Source organism: Eucyclogobius newberryi, unplaced genomic scaffold (genome assembly GCF_026437365.1).
Source record: "Eucyclogobius newberryi isolate DKJ021-1_F unplaced genomic scaffold, fEucNew1.0.hap1 SCAF_9, whole genome shotgun sequence".
NCBI lineage: Eukaryota > Metazoa > Chordata > Actinopteri > Gobiiformes > Gobiidae > Eucyclogobius > Eucyclogobius newberryi.
The window spans coordinates 12,577,904-12,599,937 of NW_027316532.1; the positions used below are offsets into that span (position 1 = coordinate 12,577,904).

The 22,034-nt window shown below is 50.4% G+C and overlaps 1 protein-coding gene across 1 annotated transcript in view; it reads left to right on the forward strand.

Moving 5' to 3' along the window:
• LOC140354346 (receptor-type tyrosine-protein phosphatase F-like) overlaps positions 1-22,034 on the forward strand; it is a 65,126-nt gene that overhangs the window by 41,918 nt on the left and 1,174 nt on the right. Inside the window, exons 20-31 of the mRNA XM_072439318.1 lie at positions 15-127; positions 502-599; positions 2,806-2,917; positions 3,001-3,188; positions 3,345-3,464; positions 4,591-4,745; positions 7,108-7,393; positions 8,956-9,134; positions 9,712-9,838; positions 12,807-12,932; positions 15,669-15,823; positions 19,391-19,526. Coding sequence (XP_072295419.1) covers positions 15-127; positions 502-599; positions 2,806-2,917; positions 3,001-3,188; positions 3,345-3,464; positions 4,591-4,745; positions 7,108-7,393; positions 8,956-9,134; positions 9,712-9,838; positions 12,807-12,932; positions 15,669-15,823; positions 19,391-19,526 — 1,795 coding nt within the window. The remainder of the gene's footprint in view (positions 1-14; positions 128-501; positions 600-2,805; positions 2,918-3,000; positions 3,189-3,344; positions 3,465-4,590; positions 4,746-7,107; positions 7,394-8,955; positions 9,135-9,711; positions 9,839-12,806; positions 12,933-15,668; positions 15,824-19,390; positions 19,527-22,034) is intronic.

Here is a 22,034-nt window from a genome sequence, read left to right on the forward strand (position 1 = left end):
CATCTTCTCCTCAGGAAGCGGACGTCCTCTTCACTGAAGGAGGAGCCCCTCGGCCGGCTCAAGGAGTCTATGCAGACTCTCAGTTCTGACCCTGTGGAGATGAGGAGGCTGCACCACCCCACAGCAGGCAGGTCCCTCACAGCAGGCAGGTCCTCCACAGCAGGCAGGTCCCTCACAGCAGGCAGGTCCTCCACAGCAGACAGGTCCTCCACAGCAGACAGGTCCTCCACAGCAGGCAGGTCCCTCACAGCAGGCACGTCCCTCACAGTAGGCAGGTCCTCCACAGCAGACAGGCCATCTCACAACAAACAGGTCCCTAGCACAGACAGGTCTCTCACAGTACAAAGGTCCCACCAGACGGGTCCCTCACTCTATTATAGTCTAATTTCTGCAAAGATATTTCTTGCTCCTTACATGCAGGTCATTATGTCCAAACCGTCTGACCACTTGTCTTGTCGTTCCAGTTTAAACTACAGTTAATATTTTCTCTTCTACACTTAGGGACACAAGAGCACCCTCCGGTTCTTCTGTGTGACCTGGCACAATGTATCCAACGACTCAAGGCCAATGACAACCTGCAGTTCTCTCAGGAGTATGAGGTAACGGCAGCCTGCAGTTCTCTTGGGACTATGAGGTAACGACAGCCTGCAATTCTCTCAGGAGTATGAGGTAATGACAGCCTGCAGTTCTCTTAGGACTATGAGGTAATGACAGCCTGCAGTTCTCTTAGGACTATGAGGTAATGACAGCCTGCAGTTCTCTCAGGAGTATGAGGTAACGACAGCCTGCAGTTCTCTTAGGACTATGAGGTAATGACAGCCTGCAGTTCTCTCAGGAGTATGAGGTAACGACAGCCTGTGGTTCTCTCAGGACTGTGAGGTAACGACAGCCTGCAGTTCTCTCAGGAGTGTGAGGTAACGACAGCCTGCAGTTCTCTCATTAGTATGAGGTAACGACAGCCTGCAGTTCTCTCAGGAGTGTGAGGTAACGACAGCCTGCAGTTCTCTCTGGAGTGTGAGGTAACGACAGCCTGCAGTTCTCTCAGGAGTGTGAGGTAACGACAGCCTGCAGTTCTCTCAGGACTGTGAGGTAACGACAGCCTGCAGTTCTCTCAGGAGTGTGAGGTAACGACAGCCTGCAGTTCTCTCAGGAGTGTGAGGTAACGACAGCCTGCAGTTCTCTCAGGAGTATGAGGTAACAACAGCCTGCAGTTCTCTCAGGAGTATGAGATAACGACAGCCTGCAGTTTTCTCAGGAGTATGAGGTAACGACAGCCTGCAGTTCTCTCAGGAGTATGAGGTAACGACAGCCTGCAGTTCTCTCAGGAGTATGAGGTACCGACAGCCTGCAGTTCTCTCAGGAGTGTGAGGTAACGACAGCCTGCAGTTCTCTCAGGAGTATGAGGTAACGACAGCCTGCAGTTCTCTCAGGAGTATGAGGTAACAACAGCCTGCAGTTCTCTCAGGAGTATGAGATAACGACAGCCTGCAGTTTTCTCAGGAGTATGAGGTACCGACAGCCTGCAGTTCTCTCAGGAGTATGAGATAACGACAGCCTGCAGTTTTCTCAGGAGTATGAGGTAACGACAGCCTGCAGTTCTCTCAGGAGTATGAGGTAACGACAGCCTGCAGTTCTCTCAGGAGTATGAGGTAACGACAGCCTGCAGTTCTCTCAGGAGTGTGAGATAACGACAGCCTGCAGTTCTCTCAGGAGTGTGAGGTAACGACAGCCTGCAGTTCTCTCAGGAGTGTGAGGTAACGACAGCCTGCAGTTCTCTCAGGAGTGTGAGGTAACGACAGCCTGCAGTTCTCTCAGGAGTATGAGATAACGACAGCCTGCAGTTCTCTCAGGAGTATGAGGTAACGACAGCCTGCAGTTCTCTCAGGAGTGCGAGGTAACGACAGCCTGCAGTTCTCTCAGGAGTATGAGGTAACGACAGCCTGCAGTTCTCTCAGGAGTGTGAGGTAACGACAGCCTGCAGTTCTCTCAGGAGTATGAGATAACGACAGCCTGCAGTTCTCTCAGGAGTATGAGGTAACGACAGCCTGCAGTTCTCTCAGGAGTGTGAGGTAACGACAGCCTGCAGTTCTCTCAGGAGTATGAAGTAACGACAGCCTGCAGTTCCCAAAATTACAACAACAGTTTCCTCTGAGGGCGACAGTGAAAAACGGATTAAACAATGTCCATAGGGACGAGGGACGATGTTCCAGAGTCCTCTGTCCTTAGACCCTCCCTCTGTCCTTAGACCCTCCTTCTCGGAATCAATTGATTGTCCATGGCAGGAGTTTTGAGGCCCAAGTACTTAGTTCATTAAATCAAATGGGATGGAAATGTTAAAAACAGTGCAGTGCATTGTTAATTTCAGTCCAATATTTGTGAGCAACAGGGCAGTCCCTGGACACGTGACAGTGGTTTGTCTCCTGGTGCCACAGTTGCATTTCCCTGTGAATAATGAACACTTTGACCTGGAGTTGTAAAAAAACATTCATTTTTAATATAATCAGCGACAGTGGCAGCTTCAATCGTTAATACATTTATATAAGTTAGATATTATTCCCCTGAAAGCTCAGATTTATAAGCATTAAGAAATATTTCAATCAAAGGGTTGTTAAGGTCATTGTTGATTTAATTTCTTGGTTATAATAACTATAAGTAAACCTATAAAAGTCCTATTTCTCCACCTCGTGTTATCCTGGTTAATCCATTCTACATTTTTATCGGTTCTAGATTATAGTGATATTATATTTATGCATTCTATTTGAAGTATAATTACTATTGAAATAAGGGGTGAATTCTTCTTCTCAGTCAGTAGATCCAGGTCAGCAGTTCACCTGGCAGCACTCTAACCTGGAGGTCAACAAGCCCAAGAACCGCTACGCCAATGTGATCGCGTACGATCACTCCAGGGTCGTCCTCAGTGTGGACGGTGAGACAGCCTCATGTCAGAACAACACCATACAATGTCTTATATAACCTTATAACCTGTTCTAAACTGTAAAGTCTGTGTGGCAGGGACCCCGGGTAGTGACTACATCAATGCAAACTACATTGACGGCTACAGGAAGCAAAAGGCCTACATCGCCACACAGGGGCCCCTGCCAGAGACGCTGGGGGACTTCTGGAGGATGGTGTGGGAACAAAACGTCTGCACTATTGTCATGATGACGCGCTTGGAAGAAAACTCTCGAGTGAGAATTTTACGGTGCAAATTCTGAATATGAATACTAAATGACAACATTTAAGAGTGAAACATTATAATAATCATCTTTTTTGCTGTTTTTACCACCACAAATCACCACAAATGTGTTTTTAAATTGGTCTTGTCCCTTATTTTGGGTGGACAGGTCAAGTGTGACCAGTACTGGCCGAGTCGTGGGACACAAACCTACGGCATGATTGGTGTGAGTGCTGTGGAGACGGTGGAGCTGGCCTCCTATAGTCTGCGCATCTTTATCCTCCACAAGGTGAGACCACGTCAGCATGAGCTGTGACACCTCCATCAGGAGCTGTGACACCTCCATCAGGGTTAAACAGGATAGTTTAAAGTCGAGGTGGAGGACAGGTCACAATACTATGGGCAGTGTCCTAACTCTGTGGAGCTCAACAGGGACCACCACCACCCACCACCCACCACCCACCACCCACCACCCACCACCCACCACCACCACCCATGAGAGTAAACAGGATGAACCCAATTGAAATGAAAAATCAATCAAAAGAAAACATGCTGGGAAATGTTTTCTGGACTTGTTTGATTAAGATAAGATAAGATAAGATAATCCTTTATTGTCCTTTTATTGATACAACGCAGGTAGCTACAGAGGAAAAGGATAGATAACAGATTATAGGAAGTTTAAAAAACACTCTCAATAGAAGAACTCTTCACTCTAAACAAAAACTCTTATAAACAAAACCTCCCATTTCCCTAAAGGGATGGAGGGGACAAATCAGGATGTCCACCGGGATAACGTGACGATCTCCGGGTAAGACGATGGTTCCCCGCAGTTTCATGAGTTCCTCCTTTGTATAAACGGGCACCGGCGCCGTTCCGTACACCGCGCCGGGGGCGTGGTGTGGCCGGGGGGGCCGGGGCTAGCCGAACAAAGTCGAAACAAGTTGAATTAAAGCGATTCCAGCACGTGTCCCGATCGTACAACTAAAGTAGAATTTTTTTTTACAAAATAAAAAAGATAAAGCCCAATAAGTGTGAAAAAAGTGTGAAAAAAGAGCGGAGCGTTGCACCGGGCTGCCAGCTGGATATTATAGTTGGGCAAGAAGCAATTGTCTACTGTGGAAAGGACCTAAGGTTAAAACTGGATGTAGTTTTAACGTGTGCTACTCGTCTCCTGCTCTCGCTGACCTTTTGGCACATTGTTCATATCCACATGTTTTCCATTGTCACAGCAGCTTTAAAAAAGCTTTTTTAAATGTTTGTCCCAAACTGCTGCATTTACAAGATCTTTGGTGGAAAACACAAAATTTACCAAACAATTGGGTTCCCCAGCTTTAATGTTTGTAATGTACCCAATATTTGACAGAACGCAGCTGACATTGAGTGACAAAACGATGATGTAATGTGAATGTGTCCAGACCGGCTCCAGTGTGAAACGAGAGGTGCGACACTTCCAGTTCGTGGCCTGGCCAGACCACGGCGTCCCCGAGTATCCCACACTCACACTGGGCTTCCTGCGCAGGGTCAGAGCCTGGAGGCCCCTGGATGCTGGGCCCCTGGTGGTACACTGCAGGTAAGAGCCCCACAATACAGCCACGCCTCACATGAAAACCACCAAGAGTCATTATTTAAAGCTACTTTTTGACACCCGCTGAAAAACGTGTACTTACTAAGCCATGTATCTGTTTTCACTGCCTTTAAATAACTTATACAGGCACAACACAATTCAAAGTGCTTTGCAACAGGAAACGATGCTTCAAAATCATAAAACAGATACAAACAAGCATACAAATAAGAATCATACAAATAAAAAAGATGTATAAGCTTTAATACATGTTTCAGTCTAAAGGTTATGATGATCCCTCTTTTTAATTCTTGATTATAATATCTCCTTATTTGTAAAAAACTATAAAAGTCCTGTTCCTCTAAGTCAAAGGATTCTTTTCAAAGGTCAGAGGGAGGCGCCAGTAAAAGAGGATTTCAGTTTTTAAGTTGTTTCCAGACATTGGACCAATTTCTTGAAGAAAATGCAACACATTGTGTCTGGAAATATCTGGTCAAATACAATAGAACACCATCTGCAGCAGAATATTTTATGTCACATCAATTGTAACACAGTTGTTTTTGATTGTAAATAAATTGGGCCAATGGTTCCAACTGCAAAACAAAAAGGAGGAGAGACCAAGCACAGCCCTGCCACACTCCTCTGTCCAGACCCCCTTACCAATCAATGGTCATCTGACGGTCAGTGGATCTATCAGATGACCATTGATTTTAATTCTTGATGTTGGACGATGGTGGAGCAGGTTCTGAGCGTGGAGAGGACCTTCCACCAACGACCAAAGTACAGACCGTTTATTAAAGTTCCGACCAGACAGCAGAACACACTGATCACTGTTACACAACAGTCAGCCACGCCTTCCACGCCGTGGGCGGAGCCACGCTGGGCTGGTCAGACCCCGTCATGGTCCACCTGATCCCCACAAACAGACAGAGGCTGAAGCTCTCCAACCTGTAGTGAGGACTTCAGAGAGGTGGACCAATGAGGCAGAGGAGGAGGAGCTAAGTGTGTGTTTGGACATTACAGACTGGAAGGAGCTACACGGACACTGTGATGTCACACATTCTGTGAGGACAGCATTAGACCATCTCACACCAAAGTCACTTTCAACAATGACAAACTCTGGTTCACACTTAAACTGAGACTGAGGCAGAAGGAGGCGGAGCACAGGGGCGGAGTTAGAGGGCGCTACAAAGATGCAAAGTACGAATTTAGTATCTGTCTCAGACACTTGGACTATCAGCACAGGAGCTCCACAGGGCTGTGTACTTTCTCCCCTGCTCTTCTCCCTGTGACAAACTGCTGCACCTCCAGCCACGACTCTGTAAAACTGATAAAGTCTGTGGACAACACCACCCTCATCACCATGACGACACCACCCTCATCACCATGACAACACCACCCTCATCACCATGACAACACCACCCTCATCACCATGACGACACCACCCTCATCCGGCTCATCTCAGACGGGGATGAGTCTGTCTTCAGGAGGTGGAGCGGCTGGTGCAGCGGTAACAACCTGGAGTTCAACGCCCAGAAGACACAGCCTCACCATCTCAGACTCCCCCATCACCACTGTGGACTCCCTCCACCTCCTCTGCACCACCATCACTAGGACCTCAAGTGGGAGCCACCATCACCAGGACCTAAAGTGGGAGCCACCATCACCAGGACCTCAAGTGGGAGCCACCATCACCAGGACCTAAAGTGGGAGCCACCATCACCAGGACCTCAAGTGGGAGCCACCATCACCAGGACCTCAAGTGGGAGCCACCATCAGCTCCATCATCAAGAAGGACCAGCAGAGGATGTACTTCCTGCAGTAGCTGAAGAAAGACAAGCTGATGATGGAGCAGTTCTACACGGCCATCATTGAGTCCATCCTCACCTCCTCCATCACCTCCTGCATCGCCTCCTCCATCACTGTGTGGTACGCTGGAGACACAGCCAGGGACAAACAGAGACTACAGCGCCCTCTGCTGAGAAGGAGATCGGCTGCAGACTTCCTCTCTGCAGGAGGCCACTCCCCTCAGGCAGGAGGCCACTCCCCTCAGGCAGGAGGCCACTCCCCTCAGGCAGGAGGCTCCATCAGGACCAGAACCTCCTCCACTAGAACAGTTTCTCTCCCTCGGCTGTTGGACTCATGAACACTCCTTAAGCACCTGTCACTCACTCACTGTCACCTCTATTGCACCTGTCACTCACTCACTGTCACTTCTATTGCACTACTTAACTCTATATTTTATATTTTATTTAGAATGTACATATCATGCCGTTTTTGTATAAAGTGTTCAATGTTTGTCTGATTCTACATTGTTCACAAACGACCTTGATGGACTCTAGTAACTGCAGCTGTGTTTGACCAATGGCAGCGCTGGACTGGGCCGGAGCGGCTGCTTCATCGCTCTGGACGCCATGTTGGAGCGGATGAAGCAGCAGCCGTCCGTGGACATCTATGGTTATGTGACGTGTATGCGTGCTCAGAGGAACTACATGGTCCAGACGGAGGAGCAGTACGTGTTCATCTACGAGGCGCTGCTGGAGGCGGCGACCTGTGGCCACACGGAGGCGCCGGCGCACCTCCTCCACTCGTACGTGCACAGAGTGAGCGCGCAGGAGCCTGGACACGGCTGCAGTGCTGTGCAGCTGGAGTTCAAGGTCAGTCCACTTTTGAACCGGACTGAAGAGTAGAAAGTACATTATGAACCGTGCAATTGTCCCTAAACTATACTTTACTTTATATATGAAACTAATGATGCACGTTTCCTTTTTAAAAGACATTTATGATCATTTCAAACTCTCTCTTACTTAATTAACATATCCATGATACAATCTTAATGAAGCTTTTGAATCATTATCAGATGATGGTTAAATCTTTACCAGAATAAAAACCTAAATCAATGGTACAAAGTGCATTTGTATCTTAATCATTCAGTCATTAGTTCAGCAGTTAACGAGATAAAGAGTTAACGAGATGAAGAGTTAACGAGATGAAGAGATTTATTAATTGACGAGATAAAGAGACCTCCAGGTGTCTTTCTTCTACCCTTGAAAATATGTCCCTTCCAGAGCGGCAGAGTTAGTAAAGGCCCTGCTGTGGTCAGCCTGTGAGGGGCCCCTGGGGTCCATGCCCTGCTGTGGTCAGCCCGTGAGGGGCCCCTGGGGTCCATGCCCTGCTGTGGTCAGCCTGTGAGGGGCCCCTAGGGTCCATGCCCTGCTGTGGTCAGTCCGTGAGGGGCCCCTAGGAGCTGGAATATGAAGATGATTTCAGTTTGAAATCTGTTTTAAGTTTCACTTTTTTATGCCTCAACAGTAGAGTTAGCGTCAGCACGGAGACACAAAGACGTCCCTTTGGTCCAGTTCTGGACACGTCCAGCACAACTGACACCAGCACTGAGCTCGAAGTCGAAACTTAGAAAATATGAGCTCCAAAGACAAGTGGAACGCAGCGTAGAATATGAGACCAACAGTCAAAGAATGAGTCTGAAGATGAATCCATTAGAACACGGTTCAAAACATGTTCTTAAAGTGAAGATGATACACCACTCGCCCCGGTCAATCATCCTTTGTTTGTGTGTGTGTTTGTGTTTATGTGTGTGTGTGTGTGTGTGTGTGTGTGTTTATGTGTGTGTGTGTGTGTATGTGTGTGTGTGTGTGTGTGTGTGTTTATGTGTGTGTGTGTGTGTATGTGTGTGTGTTTGTGTTTATGTGTGTGTGTGTGTGTGTTTATGTGTGTGTGTGTGTGTGTGTGTTTATGTGTGTGTGTGTGTGTTTGTGTGTGTGTGTTTGTGTTTATGTGTGTGTGTGTGTGTGTGTTTATGTGTGTGTGTGTGTGTGTGTGTGTGTGTATGTGTGTGTGTGTGTTTGTGTGTGTGTGTTTATGTGTGTGTGTGTGTGTGTGTGTGTGTGTGTGTATGTGTGTGTGTTTGTGTTTATGTGTGTGTGTGTGTGTGTTTATGTGTGTGTGTGTGTGTGTGTTTATGTGTGTGTGTGTGTGTTTGTGTGTGTGTGTTTATGTGTTTATGTGTGTGTGTGTGTGTGTGTGTGTGTTTATGTGTGTGTGTGTGTGTGTGTGTGTGTTTATGTTTATGTGTTTATGTGTGAGTGTGTTTGTGTGTGTTTGTTTTTGTGTGTGTGTGTGTGTGTGTGTGTTTATGTGTGTGTGTGTGTGTGTGTGTGTGTGTTTGTGTGTGTGTTTGTGTTTGTGTGTGTGTTCTCAGAAGTTGAGCAGTCGTCCTGGAAGCCCCTCCTCCTTCATCACTGCCTCGTTGCCATGGAACAAATCCAAGAATCGTCTTGACTCCATCGTCCCGTTTGAGTCGAGTCGTGTGATTCTGACGCCGCTGAGAGAAGTTCAGGGCTCGGATTATATCAACGCCAGCTTCATCCACGGATACAGGTCCTGCACATCTTTACATCTGCATCTTTACATCTTTACATCTGCATCTTTACATCTTTACATCTTTACATCTGCATCTTTACATCTGCGTCTTTACATCTGCATCTTTTCTTCTTCACTTCTAAAGTACACTCCGAAAGTACACTCCGAAAATACACTCCGAAAGTACACTCCGGAAGTACACTCCTAAAGTACACTCCTTACACTCCTAAAGTACACTCCGAAAGTACACTCCGAAAGTACACTCCTAAAGTACACTCCTAAAGTACACTCCGAAAGTACACTCCGAAAGTACACTCCTAAAGTACACTCGGAAAGTACACTCGGACAGTACACTCCGAAAATACACTCCGAAAGTACACTCCGGAAGTACACTCCGAAAGTACACACCATAAGTATCCATGTATGTGTCCATGGCAGGAGTTTTGAGTACATCGTTCTAATATTGAGAATACGGCAATGTCAAACTCTCTGTGAAGCTTGATTCATTTCGGTCCAATGTCCCTGAGACAGAGGACAGAGAGAGACAGAGTGATAGAGTCTTTGTTTCTGTCTGAACAGTGTGTTCTCTCCTCAGGCAGCAGAGGGCGTACATCGCTGCACAGGGGCCCCTGGCTGAGACCACAGGGGACTTCTGGAGGATGCTCTGGGAGCACAACTCCACCATTGTGGTCATGCTCACCAAACTGAAAGAGATGGGACGGGTAAGACACAGCTCCACATGTCCCCCAGGAGACCCCCACATGTCCCCCAGGAGAGCCCCACATGTCCCCCAGGAGAGCTCCACATGTCCCCCAGGAGAGCCCCACATGTCCCCCAGAAGAGCTCCACATGTCCCCCAGGCGAGCCCCACATGTCCCCCAGGAGAGCCCCACTTCACATGTCCCCCAGGAAAGCTCCACATGTCCCCCAGGAGAGCCCCACATGTCCCCCAGGAGAGCTCCACATGTCCCCCAGGAGAGCTCCACATGTCCCCCAGGAGAGCCCCACATGTCAGCCAGGAGAGCCCCACATGTCCCCCAGAAGAGCTCCACATGTCCCCCAGGCGAGCCCCACATGTCCCCCAGGAGAGCCCCACTTCACATGTCCCCCAGGAAAGCTCCACATGTCCCCCAGGAGAGCCCCACATGTCCCCCAGGAGAGCTCCACATGTCCCCCAGGAGAGCTCCACATGTCCCCCTGGAGAGCCCCATATGTCCCCCAGGAGAGCCCCACATGTCACACAGGAGAGCTCCACATATCCCCCAGGAGAGCTCCATATGTCCCCCAGGAGAGCCCCACATGTCCCCCAGGAGAGCCCCACATGTCCCCCAGGAGAGCCTCACATGTCCCCCAGGAGAGCTCCACATGTCCCCCAGGAGAGCCCCACATGTCCCCCAGGAGAGCTCCACATGTCCCCTAGGAGAGCCCCACATGTCCCCCAGGAGAGCTCCACATGTCCCCCAGGAGAGCCCCACATGTCTCCTAGGAGAGCCCCACATGTCCCCTAGGAGAGCCCCACATGTCCCCCAGAAGAGCCCCACATGTCCCCCAGGAGAGCCTCACATGTCCCCTAGGAGAGCTCCACATGTCCCCCAGGAGAGCCCCACATGTCCCCCAGGAGAGCTCCACATGTCCCCCAGGAGAGCTCCACATGTCCCCCACGAGAGCCCCACATGTCCCCCAGGAGAGCTCCACATGTCCCCCAGGAGACCCCCACATGTCCCCCAGGAGAGCCCCACATGTCCCCCAGGAAAGCTCCACATGTCCCCCAGAGCCCCACATGTCCCCCAGTAGAGCCCCACATGTCCCCCAGGAGAGCCCCACATGTCCCCCAGGAGAGCCCCACATGTCCCCCAGAAGAGCTCCACATGTCCCCCAGGAGAGCCCCACATGTCAGCCAGGAGAGCCCCACATGTCCCCCAGAAGAGCTCCACATGTCCCCCAAGCGAGCCCCACATGTCCCCCAGGAGAGCCCCACTTCACATGTCCCCCAGGAAAGCTCCACATGTCCCCCAGGAGAGCCCCACATGTCCCCCAGGAGAGCTCCACATGTCCCCCAGGAGAGCTCCACATGTCCCCCTGGAGAGCCCCATATGTCCCCCAGGAGAGCCCCACATGTCACACAGGAGAGCTCCACATATCCCCCAGGAGAGCTCCATATGTCCCCCAGGAGAGCCCCACATGTCCCCCAGGAGAGCCTCACATGTCCCCCAGGAGAGCTCCACATGTCCCCCAGGAGGGCCTCACATGTTCCCTAGGAGAGCCCCACATGTCCCCCAGGAGAGCCCCACATGTCCCCCAGGAGAGCTCCACATGTCCCCCAGGAGAGCCCCACATGTCCCCCAGGAGAGCCCCACATGTCCCCTAGGAGAGCCCCACATGTCTCCCAGGAGAGCCCCACATGTCCCCTAGGAGAGCCCCACATGTCCCCCAGGAGAGCTCCACATGTCCCCTAGGAGAGCCCCACATGTCCCCCAGGAGAGCTCCACATGTCCCCCAGGAGAGCCCCACATGTCTCCTAGGAGAGCCCCACATGTCCCCTAGGAGAGCCCCACATGTCCCCCAGAAGAGCCCCACATGTTCCCCAGGAGAGCTCCACATGTCCCCCAGGAGAGCCCCACATGTCCCCTAGGAGAGCCCCACATGTCCCCTAGGAGAGCCCCACATGTTCCCCAGGAGAGCTCCACATGTCCCCCAGGAGAGCTGCACATGTCCCCCAGGAGAGCTCCACCTGTCCCCCAGGAGAGCTCCACATGTCCCCCAGGAGAGCTCCACATGTCCCCCAGAGCTCCACATGTCCCCCAGAAGAGCCCCACATGTCCCCCCGGCAGGTTCAGGACCCCCTCTTAGAAGGGGGGGCGGCAGGTTCAGGACCCAAGGGGGGGGGGGGGGCAGGCAGGTTTAGGACCCCCTCTTAGAAGGGGGGGGCAGGCAGGTTCAGGACCCCCTCTTAGAAGGGGGGGTTCAGGACCCCCTCTTAGAAGGGGGGGTTGTGATAAAATGTAAATATATGATTATATTTCTGTGATGTATTTTATCTGCATAATAGTGATATGACGGGAGAGAGGGGTGTAGCACCCCAGGGGAGTTTAGGTAAACATTACCCACTCTTATCTCTAAGGAAGAAAGACAGTTGTAAAAACAAGTGATGTGAAGCTGACCAATGAGAATGTGACCTGTCTATTCCATAATTTCTAATAAAACCAACTTGCATGAGAAAAAACGTCGTGAGACCAAGGAGGGTCATCGCGTTGCTTACAACAGCCTTGGCGGCCCGGCCCGGCGGTTTCTCCCTTGCAGCTACACAAAAGTCTGACGTTTCTGTGTCGTTTCATATTCTAAGTTGAATTGTGTTCTCTGTGTGTTAAGGAATAGCATTGGTTTATGTCTAATTTCTTGACAGGGTTCAGGACCCCCTCTTAGAAGGAGGGGTTCAGGACCCCCTCTTAGAAGGGGGGGGTTCAGGACGCCCTCTTAGAAGGGGGGGTTCAGGACGCCCTCTTAGAGGATATGGAAGTGTGGTCTGACAGAGGTGGGGGCGGGGTCCTGCTCACGAACCTCAGTAAACACATTAACTCTATTTGTAAATCAGACAGAGATTTGAATATTTGGCTATGTTTTACATACAAACACACACATCTCCATCATTGTTACACGACCCTTTGACCCTTTGACCTTCTGCATCTATAGGAGAAGTGCCACCAATACTGGCCCACCAAGAGCTCCGCCCACTCACAGTACTTTGTGTTGGAGCCGATGGCTGAGTACATCATGCCTCAGTACATCCTGAGAGAGATGAACGTCACAGACGAGCGGGTAAGACACACACACACACACACACACAATTCTGAAATGTAGCTTTAGGAGTTTATCTTTGTCATTAAATGCAAATAGATCTTAAAATGAATCTGATTAACATTAGTGACCCTTTTCAATTTCCTCTGAGGGCGACAGTGAGAAATGAATCAACAATGTCTGTGGAGACGAGGGACGATTTGTCCCAGAGTCCTCTGTCCTTAGACCCTCCTTCTGTCCTTAGCTCCTCCTTCTCGGCCAGGAAAAACTACAAAAAACCTCCTTGGGGAAAAGTATAAACCTGGAGGAGTTCCAGATGAAGGAGAGATCTGACTCTCACAGACGTGAGGGAGACTGGAGCTGGAGCCACTCTTCAGGCAGATGAGGGACCGTCCATACGGGGCAGGGACCACTTCACCAGGAGAGGGACATCTGGGTCCACAAGTCCTCAGGAGTGAGACAAAGAAAAAGAAGGCAATGAACAGTTTGCAAGTGGAATTAAAAATTAAATATTGTTTGATAGAATAAGTCAGAAGAAGAGGACAGAGCTCAAGCTGCCATACTTCCCCCAGCACAGTTGCTGCTAGGGCAGCGGAGCTGAAGCTGTGGCTTTATATTTCTGTTCCTAACTGGCCTGACCATAAGTCATTTCAAAGAGGAACGTTTTAAGCCTGGACTTAAATGAAGAGACTGTGTGTCAGCATATTTAACATGGACATTCCATGGATTCCATAACACAGGCGCTTGGTAGCTAAACGCTCTACCTCCTACTGTACTTTTAGAGACTCTTGGCACCACCAGAAGGCCAGCATGTTGAGAGTGAAGAGCTCTGTTTGGATGATATGGTTCTATAGCATCTTTGAGGTGGGAGGGGCCATGTCATTTATGGCTTTGTAAGTCAGGAGTAGAATTTAAAATTTGATTCTAAACTGGACAGGAGCCAGTGAAGAGACTCCAGCACCGGCATAATGTGCTCTCTTCTTTTAGTTCCTGTTAGTAATCTTACTGCTGCATTTTGAACCAGTTAAAGCTTTTTATGGAGCTTTTAGGACCTGCTGTGAGCAGGAGTTACAGTCTAATCTAGACGTTACAAATGCAGGAGACGTTTTTCAGCTTCACTTTTAGGCCGGATTCTTCTGATTTTGGCTCTTGTTGCGTAAATGGAAATAGTCTGTTTTACAAGCTTGATTTATATGAGCTTTAAATGAGAGCTCCTGGTCAAATAAGACTCTGAGGTTTCTTACAGTAGAACTGGAGGCTTCACTGACATTGTCCAGTCTGACTCTCTGCTCAGATAGAGCGTCTCGTAGATGCTTAGGACCAGCACAATGACCTCCAGCACAATGACCTCCAGCACAATGACCTCCAGCACAATGACCTCCAGCACAATGACCTCCAGCACAATGACCTCCAGCACAATGACCTCGGTTTGTTCAGGGTTAAGAAGCAGATCATTAAGTGTCCTCCAGGTTTTTATCTCCTTCACACGAGCTCTAAGTCTGTCTCCTTGATCGCTCTGATCAGGTTCATTGATAAATACAGTGTTGTCTGCAGAGCAGTGGAAGTTTTAAAAAGGATAAATCAGGTTCTGCTTCTAATATTGACAATACTGTAACACACTGTATCATAATGCACCTGTTAGTCTCACGCTCCTTCCCTCCCTCGTGAACAGGACCCTGACATACTCACCACCTGCAGAAGGCAAAATCATTATTTCTGGTCAAGAACCATGCACATGAAAATTCTGTCCATAAAAACAATGAACAGAAGCGGTGACAAAGCGCAGCCCTGTGGAGTTCCCCTCGAGGAAACTGCTGTTGTGATTTTGGTCGTTACAAATATAAATTGGATAGAATTGTTCTCATTTCCGCACCTCCACGTCACGCTGCATTTCACTTTCACGCATCGCAGAGGCCAGTCGGTGTAAGGTGCTCTTCCCTCGGTGCTTTGTTTACCGGCGTGAAGCGGGCTGTTAGCGGGCTGTTAGCGGCTGCGTTGGGCCTATTAGCCATGTTAGCCTCAGGCCTGGTAGCCATGTTAGCCTCGTTAGCGTGTGAGGTGGGATGCTTTCCAGCAGCGCCATCAGGCTTTTGTCCGTTGCGTTTTCTCATCTTTCTCCTCATTTCTTTAGATTTTGTAAAACTGTATGTTTCCAGAAAACGGAGCAAACGGTGACGTCATCCCGGGTCCCGTTTTGTCATTTGTTTTTACTTTTGTAAAACACTTTGAGTTACTTTTGTGTGAATTATGCTCTGCAAATAAACTTTGATTGATGTTTGCATTATTTATAGCATTTGATTTTCATGTATAAATATTCACAGACAGGTTGTATTACAGACATTCAAAGTGGGCCCCACTGCCCATTTCTGCTTAGGGCCCCCAGATGGCTGGCAGCGGCCCTGAGCCTCGGAGCTGACACTTTAACTTGTCAGTTGTGTTTGGCTCGGATTGTGATTGTGTGATTTGTATAGTGTAGTTTTTAGCTGATGCCACAAGTCCACAACACAAGTCCCCAAGGGAACAATAAAGTACACAGTATTGTTACTTTGCCCGGAATGTTCCACAACATGGCATTATGTATTTGCATAATGCTCTTCTCCACAGATCTGACCTGTACCTTCTGCCTGTCTTCATGAATATAGATGATGTTTGACGTTGTCACGGGGACGCCCTGTGGTCGACCCTCCAGTAAAAATGTTACAATGAACCTTTAAGTATTCTGTTTTTATTTTTGTGGTTTCATCCCTTTCTTTCTAGAATGGACAGTCCAGAACGGTCAGGCAGTTCCACTTCATCGACTGGCCAGAACAAGGAGTCTCCAAAACAGCAATGGGCTTCATCGATTTCATTGGACAGGTCCACAAGACCAAGGAGCAGTTTGGACAAGACGGACCGATCACTGTCCACTGCAGGTGAGACTATGACTGTCCAAATGTCCCAAAGGTCTGTCTCTAGTACAGGGCTGATCACAATGTCCTCTAAATGTCACTTTAAACAGTTAACACAGAGGCTGCAGTTATTAAGTCCTGTGCAGAGAACTTTCATCTTGAAGGAAAACCATGTCACTTTTGTGACATCCATCCATCCATCCATTTTCTGCCGCTTTATCCGGTGCCTTGTCGCGGGGGCAGCAGTCTGAGCAGGGACTCCCATACTTCCTTCTCCCCAGACACTTCCTCTAACTCCTCCGGGGGGATCCCGAGGCGTTTCCAGGCCAGCCGAGAGACATAGTCTCTCCAGCGTGTCCTGGGTCTTCCCCGGGGCCTCTTCCCGGTGGGACATGCCTGAAACACATCCCGAGGGAGGCGCCCAGGAGGCATCCGGAACAGATGCCCGAGCCACCTCAGCTGGCTCCTCTCGCCGTGGAAGAGCAGCGGCTCTACTCCGAGCTCCCCCCGTGTGGCCGAGCTCCTCACCCTATTTCTAAGGGAGCGCCCAGCCACACGGCGGAGGAAACTCATTTCGACCGCTTGAATCCGCGATCTTGTTCTTTCGGTCACTACCCAAAGCTCATGACCATAGGTGAGGTCAGAACGTAGACCGACCGGTAAATAGAGAGCTTTGCCTTTCGGCTCAGCTCCCTCTTTACCACAACGGTCCGATGCAGCGACTGCATCACTGCAGCCGCTGCACCGATCCGCCTGTCGATCTCACGCTCCATCCTTCCCTCACTCGTGAACAAGACCCCAAGACACTTGAACTCCTCCAATTGGGGCAAGGACTCCCCACCCACCTGAAGAGAGCAAGCCACCTTTTTCCGGTTGAGAACCATGGCCTCGGATTTGGAGGTGTTGATTCTCATCCCAGCCGCTTCACACTCGGCTGACTCCCATGAACCCTCGAGCACCCGATGGAGGGTATAGAGCTGGTCCAGAGTTCCACGACCGGGACGAAAACCACTCTGCTCCTCCTGAATCCGAGGTTTGACTATCGGTCGGATTCTCCTCTCCATACCTTGGAATAGACCTTACCCGGGAGGCTGAGGAGTGTGATCCCTCTGTAGTTGGAACACACCCTCCGGTCCCCCTTCTTGAACAGAGGGACCACCACCCCGGTCTGCCAGTCCAGAGGCACGGTCCCCGAACGCCACGCAATGTTGCAGAGACGTGTCAAGACAGTCCTACAACATCCAGATACTTTAGGTACTCGGGGCGGATCTCATCCACCCCCGGAGCCCTGCCACCGAGGAGTTTGCGAACAACCTCAGTGACTTCAGCTTGGGTGATGGATGAGCTAGCCTCTGAGTCCCCGGTCTCTACTTCCTCTTCGGAAGACGTGACTGAGGGATTAAGGAGATCCTCAAAGTATTCCTTCCACTGTCCAATGACATCCCCAGTCGAGGTCAGCAAGCCTCCACCCGCACCGTAAACGGTGTTGGTGAGGCACTGCTTCCCCCTCCTGAGGCGCCGGACGGTTTGCCAGAATTTCTTTGGTGCCGACCAATAGTCCTCCTCCATGGCCTCCCCGAACTCCTCCCAGGCCCGGGTTTTTGCCTCTGCGACAGCACGAGCCGCGGCTCGCTTGGCCTGCCGATACCTGTCGATGACCTCCGGAGACCTACAAGCCAGAGTGGCCTGATAGGCCTCCTTCTTCAGTCTGAAGGCATCCCTTACTTCCGGTGTTACTTTTGTGACAGTTTAGTTTAAACTTTGTAGTGCACATTTATCCAGTTATAAATACCTTTAAAAACATGCACTCTAACTTTACTCTCAGGTGGGTTGATTCTCCACAGATCTGACCAGTAACTTGGTCTGATGGCGTTTCCTGTTTGTTTTATGGAGGTTTAATACTTTACTGTGCAACATTGCAAACAACGCAAACAAATCTCCATGGAGACAAGATAGGTTATATAATTTTTCGGCGATTTGAGAACTCAGGCGGAAGTGCACATACCACTCCCCCGTGCACATGCCACTGCCCCGTGCTCATGCCACTCCCCCGTGCACATACCACTCCCCCGTGCTCATGCCACTGCCCCGTGCTCATGCCACTCCCCCGTGCACATACCACTCCCCCGTGCACATGCCACTGCCCCGTGCTCATGCCACTCCCCCGTGAACATGCCACTCCCCCGTGCTCATGCCACTCCCCCGTGCACATGCCATTCCCCCGTGCTCATGCCACTCCCCCGTGCACATACCACTCCCCCGTGCTCATGCCACTGCCCCGTGCTCATGCCACTCCCCCGTGCACATACCACTCCCCCGTGCACATGCCACTGCCCCGTGCTCATGCCACTCCCCCGTGAACATGCCACTCCCCCGTGCTCATGCCACTCCCCCGTGCACATGCCACTCCCCCGTGCTCATGCCACTCCCCCGTGCACATACCACTCCCCCGTGCACATGCCACTGCCCCGTGCTCATGCCACTCCCCCGTGCTCATGCCACTCCCCCGTGCTCATGCCACTCCCCCGTGCTCATGCCACTGCCCCGTGCTCATGCCACTCCCCCGTGAACATGCCACTCCCCCGTGCTCATGCCACTCCCCCGTGCACATGCCACTCCCCCGTGCTCATGCCACTCCCCCGTGCACATGCCACTCCCCCGTGCTCATGCCACTCCCCCGTGCACATGCCACTCCCCCGTGCTCATGCCACTCCCCCGTGCACATGCCACTCCCCCGTGCTCATGCCACTCCCCCGTGCACATGCCACTCCCCCGTGCTCATGCCACTCCCCCGTGCTCATGCCACTCCCCCGTGCACATGACACTCCCCCCGTGCACATGCCACTCCCCCGTGCTCATGCCACCCCCCCGTGCTCATGCCACTCCCCTGTGCGACTGATACAACACACACGTTTGTTTGTTAATAGGACGGATCGCATCATCTCTCGTCTACCGTAGATTTCTGTCTCTTCTGAGCTCGAACTGTCTTTCTCCGTCTTCACTTTGTCCCGTCACTGAGGGAACTATATTATGATGGATCAATGCGCTTAGACACAGGGAAATGTGCTGCTCATGGAGACGAGTAGCACGCGGCTGCAGGTGAACGAGGCTCTGCAGGTCAGCGAGGCTCTGCAGGTGAGCGAGGCTCTGCAGGTGAACGAGGCTCTGCAGGTGAGCGAGGCTCTGCAGGTGAACGAGGCTCTGCAGGTGAGCGAGGCTCTGCAGGTGAACGAGGCTCTGCAAGTGAACGAGGCTCTGCAGGTGAGCAGTAGGTGCGTTTTATGATTGATACGTGGCAGGATTAATGGACAGTCCACGCCACGAGGAAATGAGACTCAGATTTGGGCCAAAAAAATCGTCCATTCCACCTTTAATATGTTAGCCTAGCCTAAGTTAGCACAGCATGTGTAACATATGACTGTAAATATGAAGGATTCTTCTCTCCTTATTGTGAACTATCAAGTTCATCGTGATTTAACACATAAGAAATAAATACATTCAAAATGAAAATGAATTGAATAATCTGTCCCATGTCGTGTCCCATGTCCATGTCGTTTCCCATTTCCATGTCGTGTCCCATGTTGGGTGCAGTGCTGGAGTGGGACGCACGGGCGTGTTCGTGGCTCTGAGCATCGTCCTGGAGAGGCTGAAGTATGAGGCGATGGTGGACGTGTTCCAGACAGTCAAACTGCTCCGCACTCAGAGGCCGGACATGGTCCAGACGGAGGTCAGTTCAGCTCTGGATCTTATAGCTTTACATTAGATCTATACAGATCTGTAGCACAATTGTTTTACCCTTTAATGAAGTTGCACTCAGACCTCGAGGACATGTCCAGACCCCGAGGACATGTAGGACATGTCCAGACCCCGAGGACATGTCCAAAACCTCCAGAAAACACCAGAGGTTCATATTTCTTCATGCTCTTTTCAGCCAAGTCCAAAATCTGTGAAATGTTGGTTATTTTCTCATTGATCTTTGGACAGAGCATTATTTTCTATTAGAATGTCGTCTTTCTCCACAGAACCAAAGATCTCTCTAGTGACTAGAGAGATCTTTGGTTCTGTTGCTGAAGTTCCACTACACGCATGACTGAAGTTAGCATTTTCTGAAAGTGTATGGGAGCAGGGGTGGTAACCATGACGATTAGACCATCCACACTTCAGAGCATTGTGAATTTAATAAGGGGAAAAATGGTGCTGTGTAAAACAACTGTCAGTGAATTAATCACGGCTCAGTTCAGTTTGGATCATTTTCCGAATGGGCATAAAACAAATGTTTTTACAGTGCTTCTGCAGATTTATTTAAAATATCATCAGTTTAAGTGTTAAGACCTTCCTTTCTACTGTTTCCTGTTAAGATAAGATAAGATAAAATAAGATATTCCTTTATTGTCCCACGTGGGGAAATTTCATTGGTGCAACGCAGGAAGATACAGAGGTAGATACAGAAGAACAGAACAGATCACTTATAGTAAGTTTGAAAAACACTTTCAGTAGAAGATCTCTTATAAACAAAAACTCCCATAGACAAAACCCAACAAGGGATGGAGGGGAAAAATAATAAAGATAAAAATAAATAAATAAATACATAAATACCATTGCATGTGATCACGACAGTAATTGCACATGAATATGTTTCACGACGACACATGGATTGCAGATGAATTTCACAGTAATTGCACATGAATCACGACAGTAATTGCACATATGACGGAATTGCACATGGTTAGGTCAGTATTGCGAGTGTTCAGGACTAACAGTGTTTGTTATAAAGTCTGACAGCAGCAGGAAGGAAAGACCTACGAAACCTTTCCTTCACACAGCGAGGGTGGATCAGTCTCTCACTGAAGCTGCTCTCCAGAGCGGACAGAGTGTCCTGCAGGGGACAGAGTGTCCTGCAGGGGGTGGCACTCATGGTCCAGCATAGATGTGAATCTAGCCAGGACCCTTCTGTCCCCCACCTCCTGCACCGAGTCCAGAGCGCAGCCCAGGACGGAGCTGGACTTCTTGATGACTTTGTCCAGTCTCTTCCTCTCCCTCTCTGTGATGCTGCTGCTCCAGCAGGCCACACCTACAGGAGCTGATGCCACCACAGAGTCGTAGAAGGTCTTCAGGAGTGGCCCTGTCACTCCAAAAGACCTGAGTCTCCTCAGGAGGTAGAGCCGACTCTGGCTCTTCCTGTACAGTGCGTCTGTGTTATGAGTCCAGTCCAGTTTGTGGTTCAGATGAACACCCAGGTACTTGTATGAGTTCACTCTCTCAATGTCCCGTCCCTGGATGTTCACTGGTGAGGGGGCAGTGGGGTGGCGTCTGCGGAAATCCACCACCATCTCCTTGGTCTTCCCCGCGTTGATGAGGAGGTGGTTCCGCTGACACCAGTCCACAAAGTCCTGCGCCAGTCCTCTGTACTCCGCATCATCGTCGTCCGTGATGAGTCCGACGATGGCAGAGTCATCAGAGAACTTCTGCAGGACACAGCTGTCCGTGTCGTGTCTGAAGTCTGCAGTGTAAAGGGTGAAGAGAAAGGGCTAAAGCAGAAGTACTGTGTCGTTTGAAAACAATACAATGAAATGTATTTTGGGGGATGTACTTGCCTGAAGTCCACATCGCTCCACACTCACTGAAGTGAGACCAAACATAGACTGTGTTTTTTCTCCTGTCGCCGCGATGTGTGTGGGACCCGCCCTCTTCCACAGCTGGACAATGGCCTGCACCGTCCCTCTTCACACCTCTGCTCCGGCCCATCAGCTCCCCTTCACCTGGACTCACCCATCCCCCCAGCACACAGTCCCCCTGGACTCACCCGTCCCCCCAGCACACAGTCCCCCTGGACTCACCCGTCCCCCCAGCACACAGTCCCCCTGCCAACCACTGATTGTCTCAGCAGCACAGGTGAGGAGAGAGCTGAACAGGATTAAAGTGAGGAAGGCAGCAGGACCTGACGGGATCAGCCCCAGGCTCCTTAAGTCCTGCAGATGAACTGTGTGGAGTTATGGAGCATGTCTTCAACATGAGCCTGAAGCTGAGGGTGGTACCACAGGTCTGGAAGACCTCCTGTCTGGTACCTGTGCCCAAGACACCGCGCCCCAAAGACTTCAACAACTTCAGGCCGGTGGCTCTCACGTCTCACCTGATGAAGACACTGGAGCGGCTGGTCCTGGACCACCTCCGCTCCACCGTGAGCTCAGCCATGGACCCGCTGCAGTTTGCATATCGGCCTGGCATCGGAGTGGAG